The sequence below is a fragment of the Entelurus aequoreus genome, linkage group LG07 (genome assembly GCF_033978785.1).
Source record: "Entelurus aequoreus isolate RoL-2023_Sb linkage group LG07, RoL_Eaeq_v1.1, whole genome shotgun sequence".
In the NCBI taxonomy this organism is placed as follows: domain Eukaryota; kingdom Metazoa; phylum Chordata; class Actinopteri; order Syngnathiformes; family Syngnathidae; genus Entelurus; species Entelurus aequoreus.
The window spans coordinates 7,920,265-7,938,289 of record NC_084737.1 but is presented as its reverse complement, the minus strand read 5'-3'; the positions used below and the strand labels follow the sequence as shown (position 1 = coordinate 7,938,289).

At 43.7% G+C, this 18,025-nt stretch overlaps 1 protein-coding gene across 1 annotated transcript in view; it reads right to left on the bottom strand.

The window, feature by feature from the left end:
• Positions 1–7,629: 7,629 nt before the first annotated feature.
• csrnp2 (cysteine-serine-rich nuclear protein 2) overlaps positions 7,630–18,025 on the bottom strand; it is a 30,481-nt gene continuing 20,085 nt past the window's right edge. Inside the window, exons 4-5 of the mRNA XM_062052526.1 lie at positions 15,801–16,097; positions 7,630–11,284 (exon numbers count right to left, since the gene is read on the bottom strand). Coding sequence (XP_061908510.1) covers positions 10,619–11,284; positions 15,801–16,097 — 963 coding nt within the window. The 3' untranslated portion in view covers positions 7,630–10,618. The remainder of the gene's footprint in view (positions 11,285–15,800; positions 16,098–18,025) is intronic.

Here is an 18,025-nt window from a genome sequence, read left to right as displayed (position 1 = left end):
ACAGGGGTGACCAAAGGTTCTGTTTACACTCCACAACAGAGCTGACCAAAGGTTCTGTTTACACTCCACAACAGGGGTGACCAAAGGTTCTGTTTACACTCCACAACAGGGGTGACCAAAGGTTCTGTTTACACTCCACAACAGAGCTGACCAAAGGTTTTGTTTACACTCCACATCAGGGGTGCCCAAAGGTTCTGTTTACACTCAACAACAGGACTGACCAAAAGTTCTGTTTACACTCCACAACAGGGGTGACCAAAGGTTCTGTTTACACTCCACAACAGAGCTGACCAAAGGTTCTGTTTACACTCCACAACAGGGGTGACCAAATGTTCTGTTTACACTCCACAACAGGGGTGACCAAAGGTTCTGTTTACACTCCACAACAGGACTGACCAAAGGTTCTGTTTACACTCCACAACAGGGGTGACCAAATGTTCTGTTTACACTCCACAACAGGGGTGACCAAATGTTCTGTTTACACTCCACAACAGAGCTGATCAAAGGTTATGTTTACACTCCACAACAGGGGTGACCAAAGGTTCTGTTTACACTCCACAACAGAGCTGACCAAAGGTTATGTTTACACTCCACAACAGGGGTGACCAAAGGTTCTGTTTACACTCCACAACAGGGGTGACCAAAGGTTCTGTTTACACTCCACAACAGAGCTGACCAAAGGTTTTGTTTACACTCCACAACAGAGCTGACCAAAGGTTCTGTTTACACTCCACAACAGGGGTGACCAAATGTTCTGTTTACACTCCACAACAGGGGTGACCAAAGGTTCTGTTTACACTCCACAACAGGGGTGACCAAAGGTTCTGTTTACACTCCACAACAGGGGTGACCAAAGGTTCTGTTCACACTCCACAACAGGGGTGACCAAAGGTTCTGTTCACACTCCACAACAGGACTGACCAAAGGTTCTGTTTACACTCAACAACAGGGGTGACCAAAGTGTGGCCCACGGCACAATTTTGGCACAACAAGTCACTTGGTTTGGGCCACCAGAGGGTGTCTTCCCAACATGTGACACACACTCTTTCATCTCACACACTCATTAATGGCTAACCATTAGCCGTCTCTCCTAGGTGATGATTGACTACCTTAAATAATGTCAGTTTGGTATTAAACTACTCCATTAATGTGCAACCGTCTGCTTAGAATCCTTGCTTATCCTACTCAGTGGCCTGAGATGGGTAGGTCATGAGTTCAAACCTCGGCCGAGTCATACCAAAGACTATAAAAATGGGGGCCATTACCTCCCTGCTTGGCACTCAGCATCAAGGGTTGGTATTGGGGGTTAAATCACCAAAAATGATTCCCGGCCACCGCTGCTGCTCACTGCTCCCCTCACCTCCCAGGGGGTGAACAAGGGTGATGGGTCAAATGCAGAGGACACATTTCACCACACCTAGTGTGTACGTGACAATCATTGGTACTTTAACTTAAGTTTTAAGCACCCAGAGGTTTCACTCTAGAACATGCCAGCTGCTACACATTCATTGTGTTAGTCCAGGTTTGGTGTTGCACTCCAGAACCGGGTCCAAAGGTTACATCTAGAATCTAAGTCTTTGTAATCCAGCGTTGCTTACGGGTACGATCAAGAAGAACTTCCAAGGCTTCACTCTAGTACACGGCATTAAACTCAGTAGCTGGTTCCAAGTCCAGCTGCTACGCATTCATTGTGTTAGACCAGGTTTGGTGTTGCACTCCCGAACTGGGTCCAAGGTTACATCTAGAATCTAAATCTTTGTAATCCAGCCTTGCTTAATGGTACGATCAAGAAGAACTTCCAAGGTTTCACTCTAGTAAACTCTGTAGCTGGTTCCAAGTCACCCAAGGTTCTAGGGGGTCTTACTCTGCGTAGTGCACCTTCAGAGAACACAAAGTACTTCAGTCTAGACGTGGTCTAGAATTGTGTTTTGTGACTCAAACGTCAACGATACGTGTGGCCGTCCAATGACAAACAGGTATTTCCTAACAATGTAAAACCGAGTCCATGGTTCTTGCCCGGGAAAGGGTGGAGTGCGATCTCCGGGTCGGGGAGGAGATCTTGCCCCAGGTGGAGGAGTTCAAGTACCTCGGAGTCTTGTTCACGAGTGGATGGTGAGATCGACAGGCGGATCGGTGCGGCGTCTTCAGTAATGCGGACGCTGTATCGATCCGTTGTGGTGAAGAAGGAGCTGAGCCGGAAGGCAAAGCTCTCAATTTACCGGTCGATCTACGTTCCCATCCTCACCTAAAAAATCCAAGATGGCTGCGCTTCAGAGCAGCGGCTTCGTGCGAGCGCTCCTGGAAGTGAGGGCAAAAATACCCCTCAATTCAGTCAATTTCATGGCTGGCTCACAGCGTGTTCACTCCGTGATCACTTATGACCGACTTACAATTCTGGATGTGGAGAGATCGGGCCATTTTGGGCTGATAGATGCGTGTACGATGGACCTGCTCGCTAGCTTGGGAATTCTTCGCGAGCTACATCCAGCAGTGGCCTTTGAAGCAGCGGCGTCGACTACCAGCGGAGACCGACAGCGAAAGAGACGTAAGCGATGCGCTCGGAAGCAGAAGCGGGGGTGTCGGGCGGGGCTAACAACAAAGCTAAATGCTTTGTTGTTAGCGGGGCTAACGAAAAAGCTAAATGCTAATCCACAAAGAAGCGCTAATAAGGAGTCTGTTAAGCTAGAACTAGCCAGCGCCAGGCTGGATAATCCCTGCACACATAGCAATTCTTCTAGAATAATATACAACTCACATAATGTTTTTTCTGCGTCAGAGGTGGACATGCATTTTACTGAGGTGGCAAACAATCTAAAAATTCCTGTCATATCAATTCCTAGATATGGTCGAAATTATTTAAAGTGCACTATGCATAATAAACGTAACATTATTAATATTGCTACTACGGATACTTTCAACAAAAACTCCTCAAAACAGCCCACTACCTATAATATGGGCTTTTTAAACATAAGGTCATTGTCTTCCAAAACGTTATTAGTTAATGAAGTCATCAGAGACAACAATCTTGATGTCGTTGGTCTAGCCGAGACCTGGCTCAAACCAGACGAATTTTTTGCGCTGGGTGAGGCGTCTCCTCCTGGCTATGCGGGAACGCATATTGCCCGCCCCATTAAAAGGGGTGGGGGTGTTGCACTAATATACAACAAAAACTTTAGCCTTACCTCGGACCTAAATAATAAATATAACTCGTTTGAGGTGCTCACTATGAGGTTTGTCACACCGCTGCCTCTCCACCTGGCTGTCATCTACCGCCCCCCTGGGCCCTATTCGGACTTTATCAATGAATTTTCAGAGTTCGTTGCTGATCTAGTGACGCACGCCGACAATATAATCATAATGGGAGACTTTAACATCCATATGAATACCCCATCGGACCCTCCATGCGTGGCGCTCCAGACTATAATTGATAGCTGTGGTCTTACACAAATAATAAATGAACCCACGCATCGCAACGGTAATACGATAGATCTAGTGCTTGTCAGGGGTGTCACCACCTCTAAAGTTACGATACTCCCGTACACTAAAGTAATGTCCGATCATTACCTTATAAAATTCGAAGTTCGGACTCATTGTCAACAAACTAATAATAATAATAATAACTACTATAGCAGCCGCAACATTAATACTGCCACAACGACGACTCTTACTGACCTACTGCCTTCAGTAATGGCACCTTTCCCAAATTATGTGGGCTCTATTGATAACCTCACTAACAACTTTAACGACGCCCTGCGCGACACCATTGATATTGTAGCACCGCTAAAGCTAAAAAGGGCCCCTAAAAGGCGTACCCCATGGTTTACAGAAGAAACTAAAGCCCAGAAATTATCATGTAGAAAGCTGGAACGCAAATGGCGTGCGACTAAACTTGAGGTTTTCCATCAAGCATGGAGTGATAGTTTAATAACTTATAAACGCATGCTTACCTCAGCTAAAGCTAAATATTACTCAAATCTCATCCACCTCAACAAAAATGATCCTAAATTTTTGTTTAGTACAGTAGCATCGCTAACCCAACAAGGGACTCCTCCCAGTAGCTCCACCCACTCAGCAGATGACTTTATGAATTTCTTTAATAAGAAAATTGAACTCATCAGAAAAGAGATTAAAGACAATGCATCCCACCCACAACTGGGTTCTGTTAACACAAATATGACTGTATATACGACGGACATTGCCCTCCAAAATAGTTTCTCTCTCTTTGATGAAATAACATTGGAGGAATTGTTAAAATGTGTAAATGGGACAAAACAAACAACATGTTTACTTGACCCAATTCCTGGGAAACTTATCAAGGAGCTTTTTGTTTTATTAGGTCCATCAGTGTTAAATATTATAAACCTATCACTTTCCTCTGGTACTGTTCCTCTAGCATTCAAAAAAGCGGTTATTCATCCTCTACTCAAAAGACCTAACCTCGATCCTGACCTCATGGTGAACTACCGGCCGGTGTCCCACCTACCGTTTATCTCGAAAATTCTCGAAAAAATTGTCGCACAGCAGCTAAATGAACACTTAGTGACTAACAATCTCTGTGAACCTTTTCAATCCGGTTTCAGGGCAAATCACTCTACGGAGACAGCCCTCGCAAAAATGACTAATGATCTATTGCTGACGATGGATTCTGATGCTTCATCTATGTTGCTGCTTCTTGATCTTAGCGCCGCTTTCGATACTGTTGATCATAATATTTTATTAGAGCGTATCAAAACGCGTATTGGGATGTCAGACTTAGCCTTGTCTTGGTTTAACTCTTATCTTACTGACAGGATGCAGTGTGTCTCCCATAACAATGTGACCTCGGACTATGTTAAGGTAACGTGCGGAGTTCCCCAGGGTTCAGTTCTTGGCCCTGCACTCTTTAGTATTTACATGCTGCCGCTAGGTGACATTATACGCAAATACGGTGTTAGCTTTCACTGTTATGCTGATGACACTCAACTCTACATGCCCCTAAAGCTGACCAACACGCCGGATTGTAGTCAGCTGGAGGCGTGTCTTAATGAAATTAAACAATGGATGTCCGCTAACTTTTTGCAACTCAACGCTAAGAAAACGGAAATGCTGATTATCGGTCCTGCTCAACACCAACATCTATTTAATAATACCACCTTAACATTTGACAACCAAACAATTAAACAAGGCGACTCGGTAAAGAATCTGGGTATTATCTTCGACCCAACTCTCTCGTTTGAGTCACACATTAAGAGTGTTACTAAAACGGCCTTCTTTCATCTCCGTAATATCGCTAAAATTCGTTCCATTTTGTCCACAAGCGATGCTGAGATCATTATCCATGCGTTCGTTACATCTCGTCTCGATTACTGTAACGTATTATTTTCGGGCCTCCCTATGTCTAGCATTAAAAGATTACAGATGGTACAAAATGCGGCTGCTAGACTTTTGACAAAAACAAGAAAGTTTGATCATATTACGCCTATACTGGCTCACTTGCACTGGCTTCCTGTGCACCTAAGATGCGACTTTAAGGTTTTACTACTTACGTATAAAATACTACACGGTCAAGCTCCTGCCTATCTTGACGATTGTATTGTACCATATGTCCCGGCAAGAAATCTGCGTTCAAAGAACTCCGGCTTATTAGTGATTCCCAGAGCCCAAAAAAAGTCTGCGGGCTATAGAGCGTTTTCTATTCGGGCTCCAATACTATGGAATGCCCTCCCGGTAAAAGTTAGAGATGCTACCTCAGTAGAAGCATTTAAGTCTCATCTTAAAACTCATTTGTATACTCTAGCCTTTAAATAGACTCCCTTTTTAGACCAGTTGATCTGCCGTTTCTTTTCTTTTCTTTTCTACTCTGCTCCGGGGTGGACCGCTAGCCTGTCCATCAGATGGGGACATCTCTACGCTGCTGACCCGTCTCCACTCGGGATGGTTCCCGCTGGCCCCACCATGGACTGGACTTTCGCTGATGTGTTGGACTTTCACAATATTATATCAGACCCACTCGACACCGAGGATGTCGTTGTGGCTTGTACAGCCCTTTGAGACACTAGTGATTTAGGGCTATATAAATAAACATTGATTGATTGATTGATTGATATGGTCATGAGCTTTGGGTTATGACCGAAAGGACAAGATCACGGGTACAAGCGGCCCAAATCAATCAATCAATGTTTATTTATATAGCCCTAAATCACAAGTGTCTCAAAGGGCTGCACAAACCACAACGACATCCGCGGTACAGAGCCCACATCAGGGCAAGGAAAAACTCACAACCCAGTGGGACGTTGATGTGAATGACTATGAGAAACCTTGGAGAGGACCGCCGAATGCAATGGACGTCGAGTGGGTCTAGCATAATATCGTGAAAGTCCAGTCCATAGTGGATCTAACATATTAGTGAAAGTCCAGTCCATAGTGGATCTAACATAATCGTGTGAGAGTCCAGTCCATAGTGGATCTAACATAATAGTGTGAGAGTCCAGTCCATAGTGGATCTAACATAATAGTGAGAGTCCAGTCCATAGTGGATCTAACATAATAGTGTGAGAGTCCAGTCCATAGTGGATTTAACATAATAGTGAGAGTCCAGTCCATAGTGGATCTAACACAATAGTGAGAATCCAGTCCATAGTGGATCTAACATAATAGTGAGAGTCCAGTCCATAATGGATCTAACATAATAGTGAGAGCCCAGTCCATTGTGGATCTAACATAATAGTGTGAGAGTCCAGTCCATAGTGGATCTAACATAATCGTGTGAGAGTCCAGTCCATAGTGGATCTAACATAATAGTGTGAGAGTCCAGTCCATAGTGGATCTAACATAATAGTGTGAGAGTTCAGTCCATAGTGGATCTAACATAATAGTGTGAGAGTCCAGTCCATAGTGGATCTAACATAATAGTGTGAGAGTCCAGTCCATAGTGGATCTAACATATTAGTGAAAGTCCAGTCCATAGTGGATCTAACATAATAGTGTGAGAGTCCAGTCCATAGTGGATCTAACATAATAGTGTGAGAGTCCAGTCCATAGTGGATCTAACATAATAGTGAGAGTCCAGTCCATAGTGGATCTAACATAATAGTGTGAGAGTCCAGTCCATAGTGGATCTAACATAATAGTGTGAGAGTCCAGTCCATAGTGGATCTAGTTAATAGTGTGAGTCAAGTCCATAGTGGATCTAACATAATAGTGTGAGAGTCCAGTCCATAGTAGATCTAACATAATAGTGTGAGAGTCCAGTCCATAGTGGATCTAACATAATAGTGTGAGAGTCCAGTCCATAGTGGATCTAGTTAATAGTGTGAGTCAAGTCCATAGTGGATCTAACATAATAGTGTGAGAGTCCAGTCCATAGTGGATCTAACATAATAGTGTGAGAGTCCAGTCCATAGTGGATCTAACATAATAGTGAGAGTCCAGTCCATAGTGGATCTAACATAATAGTGTGAGAGTCCAGTCCATAGTGGATCTAACATAATAGTGTGAGAGTCCAGTCCATAGTGGATCTAACATAATAGTGAGAGTCCAGTCCATAGTGGATCTAACATAATAGCGTGAGAGTCCAGTCCATAGTGGATCTAACATAATAGTGTGAGAGTCCAGTCCATAGTGGATCTAACATAATAGTGTGAGAGTCCAGTCCATAGTGGATCTAACATAATAGTGTGAGAGTCCAGTCCATAGTGGATCTAACATAATAGTGAGAGTCCAGTCCATAGTGGATCTAACATAATAGTGTGAGAGTCCAGTCCATAGTGGATCTAACATAATAGTGAGAGTCCAGTCCATAGTGGATCTAACATAATAGTGTGAGTCCAGTCCATAGTGGATCTAACATAATAGCGTGAGAGTCCAGTCCATAGTGGATCTAACATAATAGTGAGAGTCCAGTCCATAGTGGATCTAACATAATAGTGTGAGAGTCCAGTCCATAGTGGATCTAACATAATAGCGTGAGAGTCCAGTCCATAGTGGATCTAACATAATAGTGTGAGAGTCCAGTCCATAGTGGATCCAACATAATAGTGAGAGTCCAGTCCATAGTGGATCTAACATAATAGTGTGAGAGTCCAGTCCATAGTGGATCTAACATAATAGTGTGAGAGTCCAGTCCATAGTGGATCTAACATAATAGTGTGAGAGTCCAGAATAAAACGGATGGATGGATGGTAAAACCAAAATGGAGTTACATGTTTTCCGTTGGACATCCACCATATCTCCAAAGATCTGCACGGTGGGGCGTGACGCGGGTCGCGAAACATTCTAGAACAACTCAGCAAGGATGAATGAAGACAGGACCTTTGCAACAGTCGCTCACAAGAGATCATTGTACAAAGATATGAATAATAATAATAGCAGGAATAATACAGCAGATCCCCGCTAGTCGCAAATAGATGCACTTAAAAAAAATCCCTCAAAGCTCTTATTTTTTATATGCCTGCCAGTTATTTGCATTTAAAATGCACATGAATGCACAATTTCAGGCATAAAGTGTGGTGAGTACACGGTATGGTACTCACAAAGCGTGCAGTTACATCAAAGCGTCGCCCTCTGCTGGATTCAGACGGACCTGCAGATAGCGCCATCTAAACACTTGCTGTTTCAGAAACCATCCAGACACAGACGTCCCTCGTTTATCGCGGCTAATTAACTCCGGGCCTGACTGTGGTGAACGTGGTGTGGCATTTCCAAAAAGTAGGATCATTGTTGATAAATGTAATATTTTCAAAGTAAGAGCATAAAACACTGTTTTAACTGCTCTTTAAACATGAAATAAAAGCCATATATATCTGGAGTGTGCTGCACTGAAGATCACCAGTAGGGATGAGCACCGCTCACATTTGAATCGGTACCGGTACTCAACAGTACACATTTTTGGTACCTTTGTATATATATTATATTATAATAATAATAATAAATATTAATTGGTGATGTGAGTGTGAATCTCCAAGTCCGAGACCATGGTTCTCGCCCGGGAAAGGGTGGAGTGCCATCTCCGGGTTGGGGAGGAGACCCTGCCCCAGGTGGAGGAGTTCAAGTACCTGGGAGTCTTGTTCACGAGTGAGGGAAGAGTGGATGGCGAGGTCGACAGGCGGATCGGTGCGGCGTCTTCAGTAATGCGGACGCTGTATCGATCCGTTGTGGTGAAGAAGGAGCTGAGCCGGAAGGCAAAGCTCTCAATTCACCGCTCGATCTACATTCCCATCCTCACCAATCAGCCATTTCATATAAGGCCATAAAGGAATGGAACGACCTCACAACAAACTTGAAAAGTCTAACAGATTACTCTTCATTCAAGTTAAAAAGTGGCTCTGGAGCAATCAAAGCTGCTCACACGGTCAATAAGGTGGCCACTATGTTTGACACATCAACTTAATGTGTATTATATTTATCCATGAGAGCATTATGTTGTAAATTGTGAGGTGTGTGTGTTAAAATCATGGTTGTTTTTACAAATGATGACAGATGTGAACAACAGCATGTATTGTCTTTGTGTGATGATGTAAATGAGGTGTGGCTGTATTGTATATTAAGTATGTGTCCATGAAAGGGCATTTTATGACTTTTCTTAATTTGATTACATGCTATAGTATGATTTTATTGTCATCATTTTATTGCATGATTTTTGTATCCCTTTAATTTAGGTAGCCAGGGACTGCAGATGGAAATTAGCTATTTAGCTATAATCTGGTACAGAACATATCTGTCTTTGAGCTGAATGTTTCTGTGCATTGTCCCTTCAAATAAAGACTAAACTAAACCTATGGTCATGATCTTTGGGTCATGACCGAAAGGACAAGATCTCGGGTACAAGCGGCCGACATGAGTTTCCTCCACCTGGTGGCGGGTCTCTCCCTTAGAGATAGGGTGAGAAGCTCTGTCATCCGGGGGGAGCTCAGAGTAAAGCCGCTGCTCCTCCACATGGAGAGGAGCCAGATGAGGTGGTTCGGGCATCTGGTCAGGACGCCACCCGAACGCCTCCCTAGGGAGGTGTTTAGGGCACGTCCGACCGGTAGGAGGACCAGGACACGTTGGAAAGACTATGTCTCCCGGCTGGCCTGGGAACGCCTCGGGATCCCCCGGGAGGAGCTGGACGACGTGGCTGGGGAGAGGGAAGTCTGGGCTTCCCTGCTTAGGCTGCTGCCCCCGCGACCCGACCTCGGATAAGCGGAGGAAGATGGATGGATGGAGAGTGAATGTTGTCTATCTGTGTTGGCCCTGCGATGAGGTGGCGACTTGTCCAGGGTGTACCCCGCCTTCCGCCCTAATGCAGCTGAGATAGGCTCCAGCACCTCCCCGAAAGGGACAAGCGGTAGAAAATGGATGGTTATTTACAGCGGCGAGTAGTCGGGGATCTACTGTAGTGATGTCACATTAGCGCAGACTCTGGTACAGTACAGGAGAACAAGTATTTCCAGGATTATTAGGTCAGTTTTCGCCGTCATTTGGCTTGACTTAAATTTTCGCTACGTCGCTTTTTTTGCTTTGCTAGCAGTTCTTCCTCCTGTGCATTTTTTTTTTTTTTTTTTCACTCAAGATGTTCCTGTGCTTCAGCCACAAGCGAGCACGGTGAAACTTTTACTTCTTGGAAGCGGTTTGTGCAAAACGTGCGCAGACAAGCTGGGACTTAATGGTCGGCAGGAAGTCGGTCGGTGGAGGGCGTCGCCGCTTCCTGAATTGGGAGCTTTGATTCGTCGCCTTCCAGCTCGCTCGCTCCCGGCGCACTGGCGGCGGGGGTCTCGAAGGCGGCGGGGGTCTCGAAGGCGGCGGGGGTCTCGAAGGCGGCGGGCTCTATGGAGCTGAGCTGGTAGTAGAGGAGAGGGGCGGAGTCTGTGAGAACATCAGCAGGGTTCCCCTCCTCCGCCTCCTGGTTAATGCACAGCACGGCGGGGAAGGGGCCTTGCAGCAGAACCTCCTCCACCTGTGGCTCCTCCCCATGTGCGGGGAGCTCCGCCCCCAGACTTCCCGGCGGCTGCGCCTGCACCTCCCTCTCCAGCCTCTCCTGCTCCTCGGCGCTCTGCAGGTGCAACACGGCGGTCTCGTTCTCTCGCTCCAGGACGTCCTCCTCCTTCTCCGCCTCCGGGGACGAGAGGCAAGCCGGGGCGAAGGCCGGGTCGGACTCTGCGTACGACCCGGCGGGGAGCGGCAGCAGCACGGTCCTCTTCTCCAGGTCCAGCTTCATGATGGTGTGCAGGTAGTGCGTGCGCACACGCAGGGGGTTGAACTCCACGCGGCCCGCCGTGTTGCCGCAGCCGTCCCTGGTGCATCCGCACGGGAAGGACATTCTGTCCACCTGGAGGACCAAGCAGGCCGCACTTTAGTCCGCCCTGTAAACTCTCAGTTATTTGCAGATGTGCGTCTGTAGTCCAATGGTCATCTCTGTGTGTGTCTGTGTTTCAATGTGTGTTGTTGAAGTTGTCTGTCCGTATTTTGAAGTGTGAGAAGCAGAAAACCTCGATTAGTTGTAACTTTTTTTCTACGCTTCTGCCATGAAAGAGTTGTGTGTATAATCACGTTAGTGTGGGTATTTAATACTATCTGGGTGTGCTTAAAAACAATGTGTGTCTGTAATCAGATTTGTGTAACGCAGGAACCCTGATTTGTCTGTCTTTTTATATGTGACATATTGCTACGTTTCTGCCATGGAAGAGTTGTGTGTGTGTGTGTGTAATATAATCTGTGTGTGCATACTAAGAGTTGTGTGTGCGTAAAAAAAAAGTGTGTCTAATCAGATTCGTGTGAGGCAGGAACCCTGATTGGCTGTCTTTATAAGTGACTTTTCCTTACATTTCTGCCATGAAAGAGTTGTGTGCGTAATCACATTTGTGTGTGCGTGTAATACAGTCTGTGTGTGCGTACTAAGAGTTGTGTGTGCGTACATTTTTTTTGTCTGTAATCAGATTCGTGTGAGGCAGAAACCCTGATTGGCTGTCTTTATATGTGACTTTTTGCCTTGTTTCTGCCATGAAAGAGTTGTGTGCGTATTCACATTTGTGTGTGCGTGTATACAGTCTGTGTGTGCGTAGTAAGAGTTGTGTGTGCGTAAAAAAAATGTGTGTCTAATTAGATTTGTGTGAAGCAGGAACCCTGATTGGCTGTCTTTATACGTGACTTTTTGCCTTGTTTCTGCCATGGAAGAGTTGTGTGCGTATTCAAATGTGTGTGTGCGTGTAATACAGTCGTCTGTGTGCGCGTACTAAGAGTTGTGTGTGCGTGAAAAAAATGTGTGTCTAATCAGATTTGTGTGAAGCAGGAACCCTGATTGGCTGTCTTTATACGTGACTTTTTTCTACGTTTCTGCCTTGAAAGAGTTGTGTGCGTAATCACATTTGTGTGTGTGCGTAATAGAATCTGTGTGTGCATACTAAGAGTTGTGTGTGCGTAAAAAAAACGTGTGTCTAATTAGATTCGTGTGAAGCAGGAACCCTGATTGGCTGTCTTTATACGTGACTTTTTGCCTTGTTTCTGCCATGGAAGAGTTGTGTGCGTATTCAAATGTGTGTGTGCGTGTAATACAGTCGTCTGTGTGCGCGTACTAAGAGTTGTGTGTGCGTAAAAAAAATGTGTGTCTAATCAGATTCGTGTGAGGCAGGAACCCTGATTGGCTGTCTTTATATGTGACTATTTTCTATGTTTCTGCCATGAGAGTTGTGTGCTTAATCATATTTGTGTGTGTGTAATAAAATCTGTGTGCGTACTAAGAGTTGTGTGTGTGTAAAAAAAATGTGTGTCTAATTACATTCGTGTGAAGCAGGAACCCTGATTGGCTGTCTTTATACGTGACTTTTTTCTACGTTTCTGCCTTGAAAGAGTTGTGTACGTAATCACATTTGTGTGTGTGCGTAATAGAATCTGTGTGTGCATACTAAGAGTTGTGTGTGCGTAAAAAAAAAGTGTGTCTAATCAGATTCGTGTGAGGCAGGAACCCTGATTGGCTGTCTTTATACGTGACTTTTTGCCTTGTTTCTGCCATGGAAGAGTTGTGTGCGTATTCAAATGTGTGTGTGCGTGTAATACAGTCGTCTGTGTGCGCGTAATAAGAGTTGTGTGTGCGTAAAAAAAATGTGTGTCTAATCAGATTCGTGTGAGGCAGGAACCCTGATTGGCTGTCTTTATATGTGACTATTTTCTACGTTTCTGCCATGAGAGTTGTGTGCTTAATCATATTTGTGTGTGTGTAATAAAATCTGTGTGTGTACTAAGAGTTGTGTGTGTGTAAAAAAAATGTGTGTCTAATTAGATTCGTGTGAAGCAGGAACCCTGATTGGCTGTCTTTATACGTGACTTTTTTCTACGTTTGTGCCTTGAAAGAGTTGTGTGCGTAATCACATTTGTGTGTGTGCGTAATAGAATCTGTGTGTGCATACTAAGAGTTGTGTGTGCGTAAAAAAAATGTGTGTCTAATTAGATTCGTGTGAAGCAGGAACCCTGATTGGATGTCTTTATACGTGACTTTTTGCCTTGTTTCTGCCATGGAAGAGTTGTGTGCGTATTCAAATGTGTGTGTGCGTGTAATACAGTCGTCTGTGTGCGCGTACTAAGAGTTGTGTGTGCGTAAAAAAAAATGTGTGTCTAATCAGATTCGTGTGAGGCAGGAACCCTGATTGGCTGTCTTTATAAGTGACTTTTTGCCTTGTTTCTGCCATGGAAGAGTTGTGTGCGTATTCAAATGTGTGTGTGCGTGTAATACAGTCGTCTGTGTGCGCGTACTAAGAGTTGTGTGTGCGTAAAAAAAATGTGTGTCTAATCAGATTCGTGTGAGGCAGGAACCCTGATTGGCTGTCTTTATATGTGACTATTTTCTACGTTTCTGCCATGAGAGTTGTGTGCTTAATCATATTTGTGTGTGTGTAATAAAATCTGTGTGTGTACTAAGAGTTGTGTGTGTGTAAAAAATGTGTGTCTGTAATCAGATTTGTGTAAAGCAGGAACCCTGATTGGCTGTCTCTTTATATGTGACTTTTTTTTACGTTTCTGCCATGAAAGAGTTGTGTGCGTAAACACATTTGTGTTTGTGTGCATACAGTCTGTGTGTGCGTAAAAATATGTGTGTCTAATCAGATTTGTGTGAGGCAGGAACCCTAATTGGCTGTCTTTATACGTGACTTTTTTCTACGTTTCTGCCTTGAAAGAGTTGTGTGCGTAATCACGTTTGTGTGTGTGTGTGTAATAGAATCTATGTGTGCGTACTAAGAGTTGTGTGTGCGTGAAAAAAAATCTGTGTCTAATCAGATTCGTGTGAAGCAGGAACCCTAATTGGCTGTCTTTATACGTGACTTTTTTTCTACGTTTCTGCCTTGAAAGAGTTGTGTGCGTAATCACATTTGTGTGTGTGCGTAATAGAATCTGTGTGTGCGTACTAAGAGTTGTGTGTGCGTAATTTTTTTTTGTCTGTAATCAGATTCATGTGAGGCAGGAACCCTGATTGGCTGTCTTTATACGTGACTATTGTCTACGTTTCTGCCGTGAAAAAGTTGTGTGCATAATCCCATTTGTGTGTGCGTGTATACAGTCTGTGTGTGTGTACTTAGACTTGTGTGTGCAAAAAAAAAAATGTGTGTCTGTAATCAGATTTGCGTGAAGCAGGAACCCTGGTTGGCTGTCTTTTTATACGAGACTTTTTGCCTTGTTTCTGCCATGAAAGAGTTGTGTGCGTATTCACACTTGTGTGTGTATACAGTCTGTGTGTGCGTACTAAGAGTTGTGTGTGCGTAAAAAAACCTGTGTCTGTAATCAGATTCGTGTGAAGCAGGAACCCTGATTGGCTGTCTTTAAACGTGACTTTTTTTTTACATTTCTGCCGTGAAAGAGTTGTGTGCTTAATCACATTTGTGTGTGCGTGTAATACAGTCTGTGTGTGCTTACTAAGACTTGTGTGTGCGTAAAAAATGTGTCTAATCAGATTTGTGTGAGGCAGGAACCCTGATTGGCTGTCTATATATGTGACTTTTTTCTACGTTTCTTCCGTGAAAGAGTTGTGTGCGTATTCACATTTGTGTGTGCGTGTAATACAGTCTGTGTGTGCGTACTAAGACTTGTGTGTGCGTAAAAAAATGTGTCTAATCAGATTTGTGTGAGGCAGGAACCCTGATTGGCTGTCTATATACGTGACTTTTTTCTACGTTTCTTCCGTGAAAGAGTTGTGTGCGTATTCACATTTGTGTGTGCGTGTAATACAGTCTGTGTGTGCTTACTAAGACTTGTGTGTGCGTAAAAAAATGTGTCTAATCAGATTTGTGTGAAGCAGGAACCCTGATTGGCTGTCTTTTTATAGGTGACTTTTTTTAACGTTTCTGCCATGAAAGTGTTGTGTGCGTAATCATATTTGTGTGTGCGTGTAGTACAATCTGTACGCGTACTAAGAGTTGTGTGTGTGTTTAAAAAAATGTGTCCGTAATAAGATTTGTGGGAAACGTGCCATATTGCTACATGTCTGCCGTGTGTAATCACATTTGTGTAATACAATCTGTGTTTGTGTTTGGACGAGCTTCAAGAACACCTGGGAAGTGAAAACCATTTCAGGTGACTACCTCTTGAAGCTCATGGAGAGAATGCCAAGAGTGTGCAAAGCAGTAATCATAGCAAAGGGTGGCTATTTTGAAGAAACTAGAATATAAAACCAAGTAAAAATCTGTGCTCCTTTAATGTCTTTTATCTCCTTTGACTTCTTCAATGTTTGCTGTTTTGGGGAATTTGACCTTATTGTTTGTGGACTTTTGGTATCTGCACCGCAACCACATCATAATCGGATGAATAAAGTCTGTCCTATCCTATCCCAAAAGCACTTTTTAAAGGGTCCCAATCCCTACCTGGCATTTGATCCCGGCCTGGCTGCAGCCGCAGTGTCGAGGGTCGCAGTACAGGCGGCAGTCGCAGCCGCACTCCTCCCGCGACAGGCGGATGGCCCGCAGCTCCGTTTTCTCCCGGGCGTCGATGCGGGCGACGCCGGACGCCCGCAGCAGGGCCCTGCGCCGCTTGGTGGGCAGCGGCTGCAGGAAGAAGCAGTCGTCCACCTCCACGGCGTCCATGTCCAAGTCCTCGTCCGACACGTCGTCCAAGGTCAGCATGTCGGCCTGGGCGCACTCCACCGTGCCGTTGCTGGTCAGCTGCGGACCACAAGTAATGAGCTTCTATTTAGAGCTGGCGGCGCCATGTTTTACAGCGCATTTCAGATCCCCTGTCATATAAAGCAGTGGTCCCCAACCACCGGTCCGGGGACCGGTACCGGTCCGTGACGCATTTTGCTACCGGGCCGCAGAGAAACATGAAATAATTTATAAACGACTGCATTTTCTCCGACTTAACTTTCGCCTGTCCCACTAGACCAGCGTTTCTCAAAGTGTGGGGCGCGCCCCACTGGTGGGGAATAGAGACATGACAGGTGGGGCGCGAGGAACGGGAGGAAATTTCACTTTGATTTTTTAAATTTTTTTATTATTATATCCTTTGATTTTTTTTTTTTACTATGCTTTCATTTTCTATACACACTGTAAATCACTTTGTGATTCTGTCTGTGAAATCCGCTATATAAATAAATGTAAATTACTTATTTTTCCTGTAGGTTTTACATTTCTAGGTAGGAGCGCAAGTTTGACAGACAGCAACAGTAACCAATGGGGGCGGGGCTAAGCGGAAGCTTTGTGAATGGCGAGTCACTGTGCGAGGATTTGCTGTTTTGCAAATACATCAAAAATAGAGCCACTGCTGATGAGCTGTTCAAGATAATGGACAGTTTCCTCAAAGAACACGACCTTAAATGGGAAAACTGTGTGGGTTTTTGCTCTGATGGCGCACTCACCATGGCTGGGTAAAGAAACGGCCTGCAGGCTCTAATAAAGAGGGTTGCGCCTAATGCGCATTGGACACACTGTGTGTCATTCACCGGGAAACACTCGCGTCAAGGCAGCTCAGCCCCGAATTCAATGAGGTTTTAACAGTGGCAGTGTCAAGCCTGCAACCCCCATTTGAAAAGCTGTGCAGTGCAAAACAGGCTCATTGCAGCCACTAATGCTGGAGTACTGTAAAACTCATGTTCACTTGCCCTGTCCTCCTTTTTTTGGCAAAGATTGCAAAGTGGCACTTTTATTTTCATTTATTATTGAACTTGATGCAAGTTATTTGATTTATTATTGAACTTGATGCAAGTTATTTGATTTATTATTGAACTTGATGCAAGTTATAACCCTTTTGTTTTATTTACTATTGAACTTGATGCAAGTTATAACACTTTTGTTTTATTTATTATTGAACTTGATGCAAGTTATAACACTTTTGTTTTATTTATTATTGAACTTGATGCAAGTTATAACACTTTTGTTTTATTTATTATTGAACTTGATGCAAGTTATTTGATTTATTATTGAACTTGATGCAAGTTATAACACTTTTATTTGATTTATTATTGAACTTGATGCAAGTTATAACTTTTTTGATTTATTATTGAACTTGATGCAAGTTATAACACTTTTTTTGATTTATTATTGAACTTGATGCAAGTTATTTGATTTATTATTGAACTTGATGCAAGTTATAACACTTTTTTTGATTTATTATTGAACTTGATGCAAGTTATAACACTTTTGTTTTATTTATTATTGAATTGATGCAAGTTATTTTATTTGATATTGAACTTGATGCAAGTTATACCACAGCTGCACAGTTATTTTATTTATTATTGAACTTGATTTTATTTTATGTTATTGAGTTTGAATGTATAAAACTTGATGTTACTTGATGTTCGATAAATTTGAAAATGTTAAGCTTGGCATTAGCGTTCTGTTGGGGCGATGGGGGCAGGTGGGGCTTGAAAACTCCCCCTTGTCCAAAGTGGGGGATGACAAAAAAAGTTTGAGAACCACCTCATAGGAAGTTGCCATTTCTTATAGCTTTGTGACATGATACAATGCACATTAATGAACATATACAATATAAATGTGACAGACTGTTGCCAAAGGCTGATTTCCATCTGCATCCCATTGCAAAGAAACACTAATTCAGCGTTATAGTGAGTTGTAGTTATTCTTGCTGTATTTTT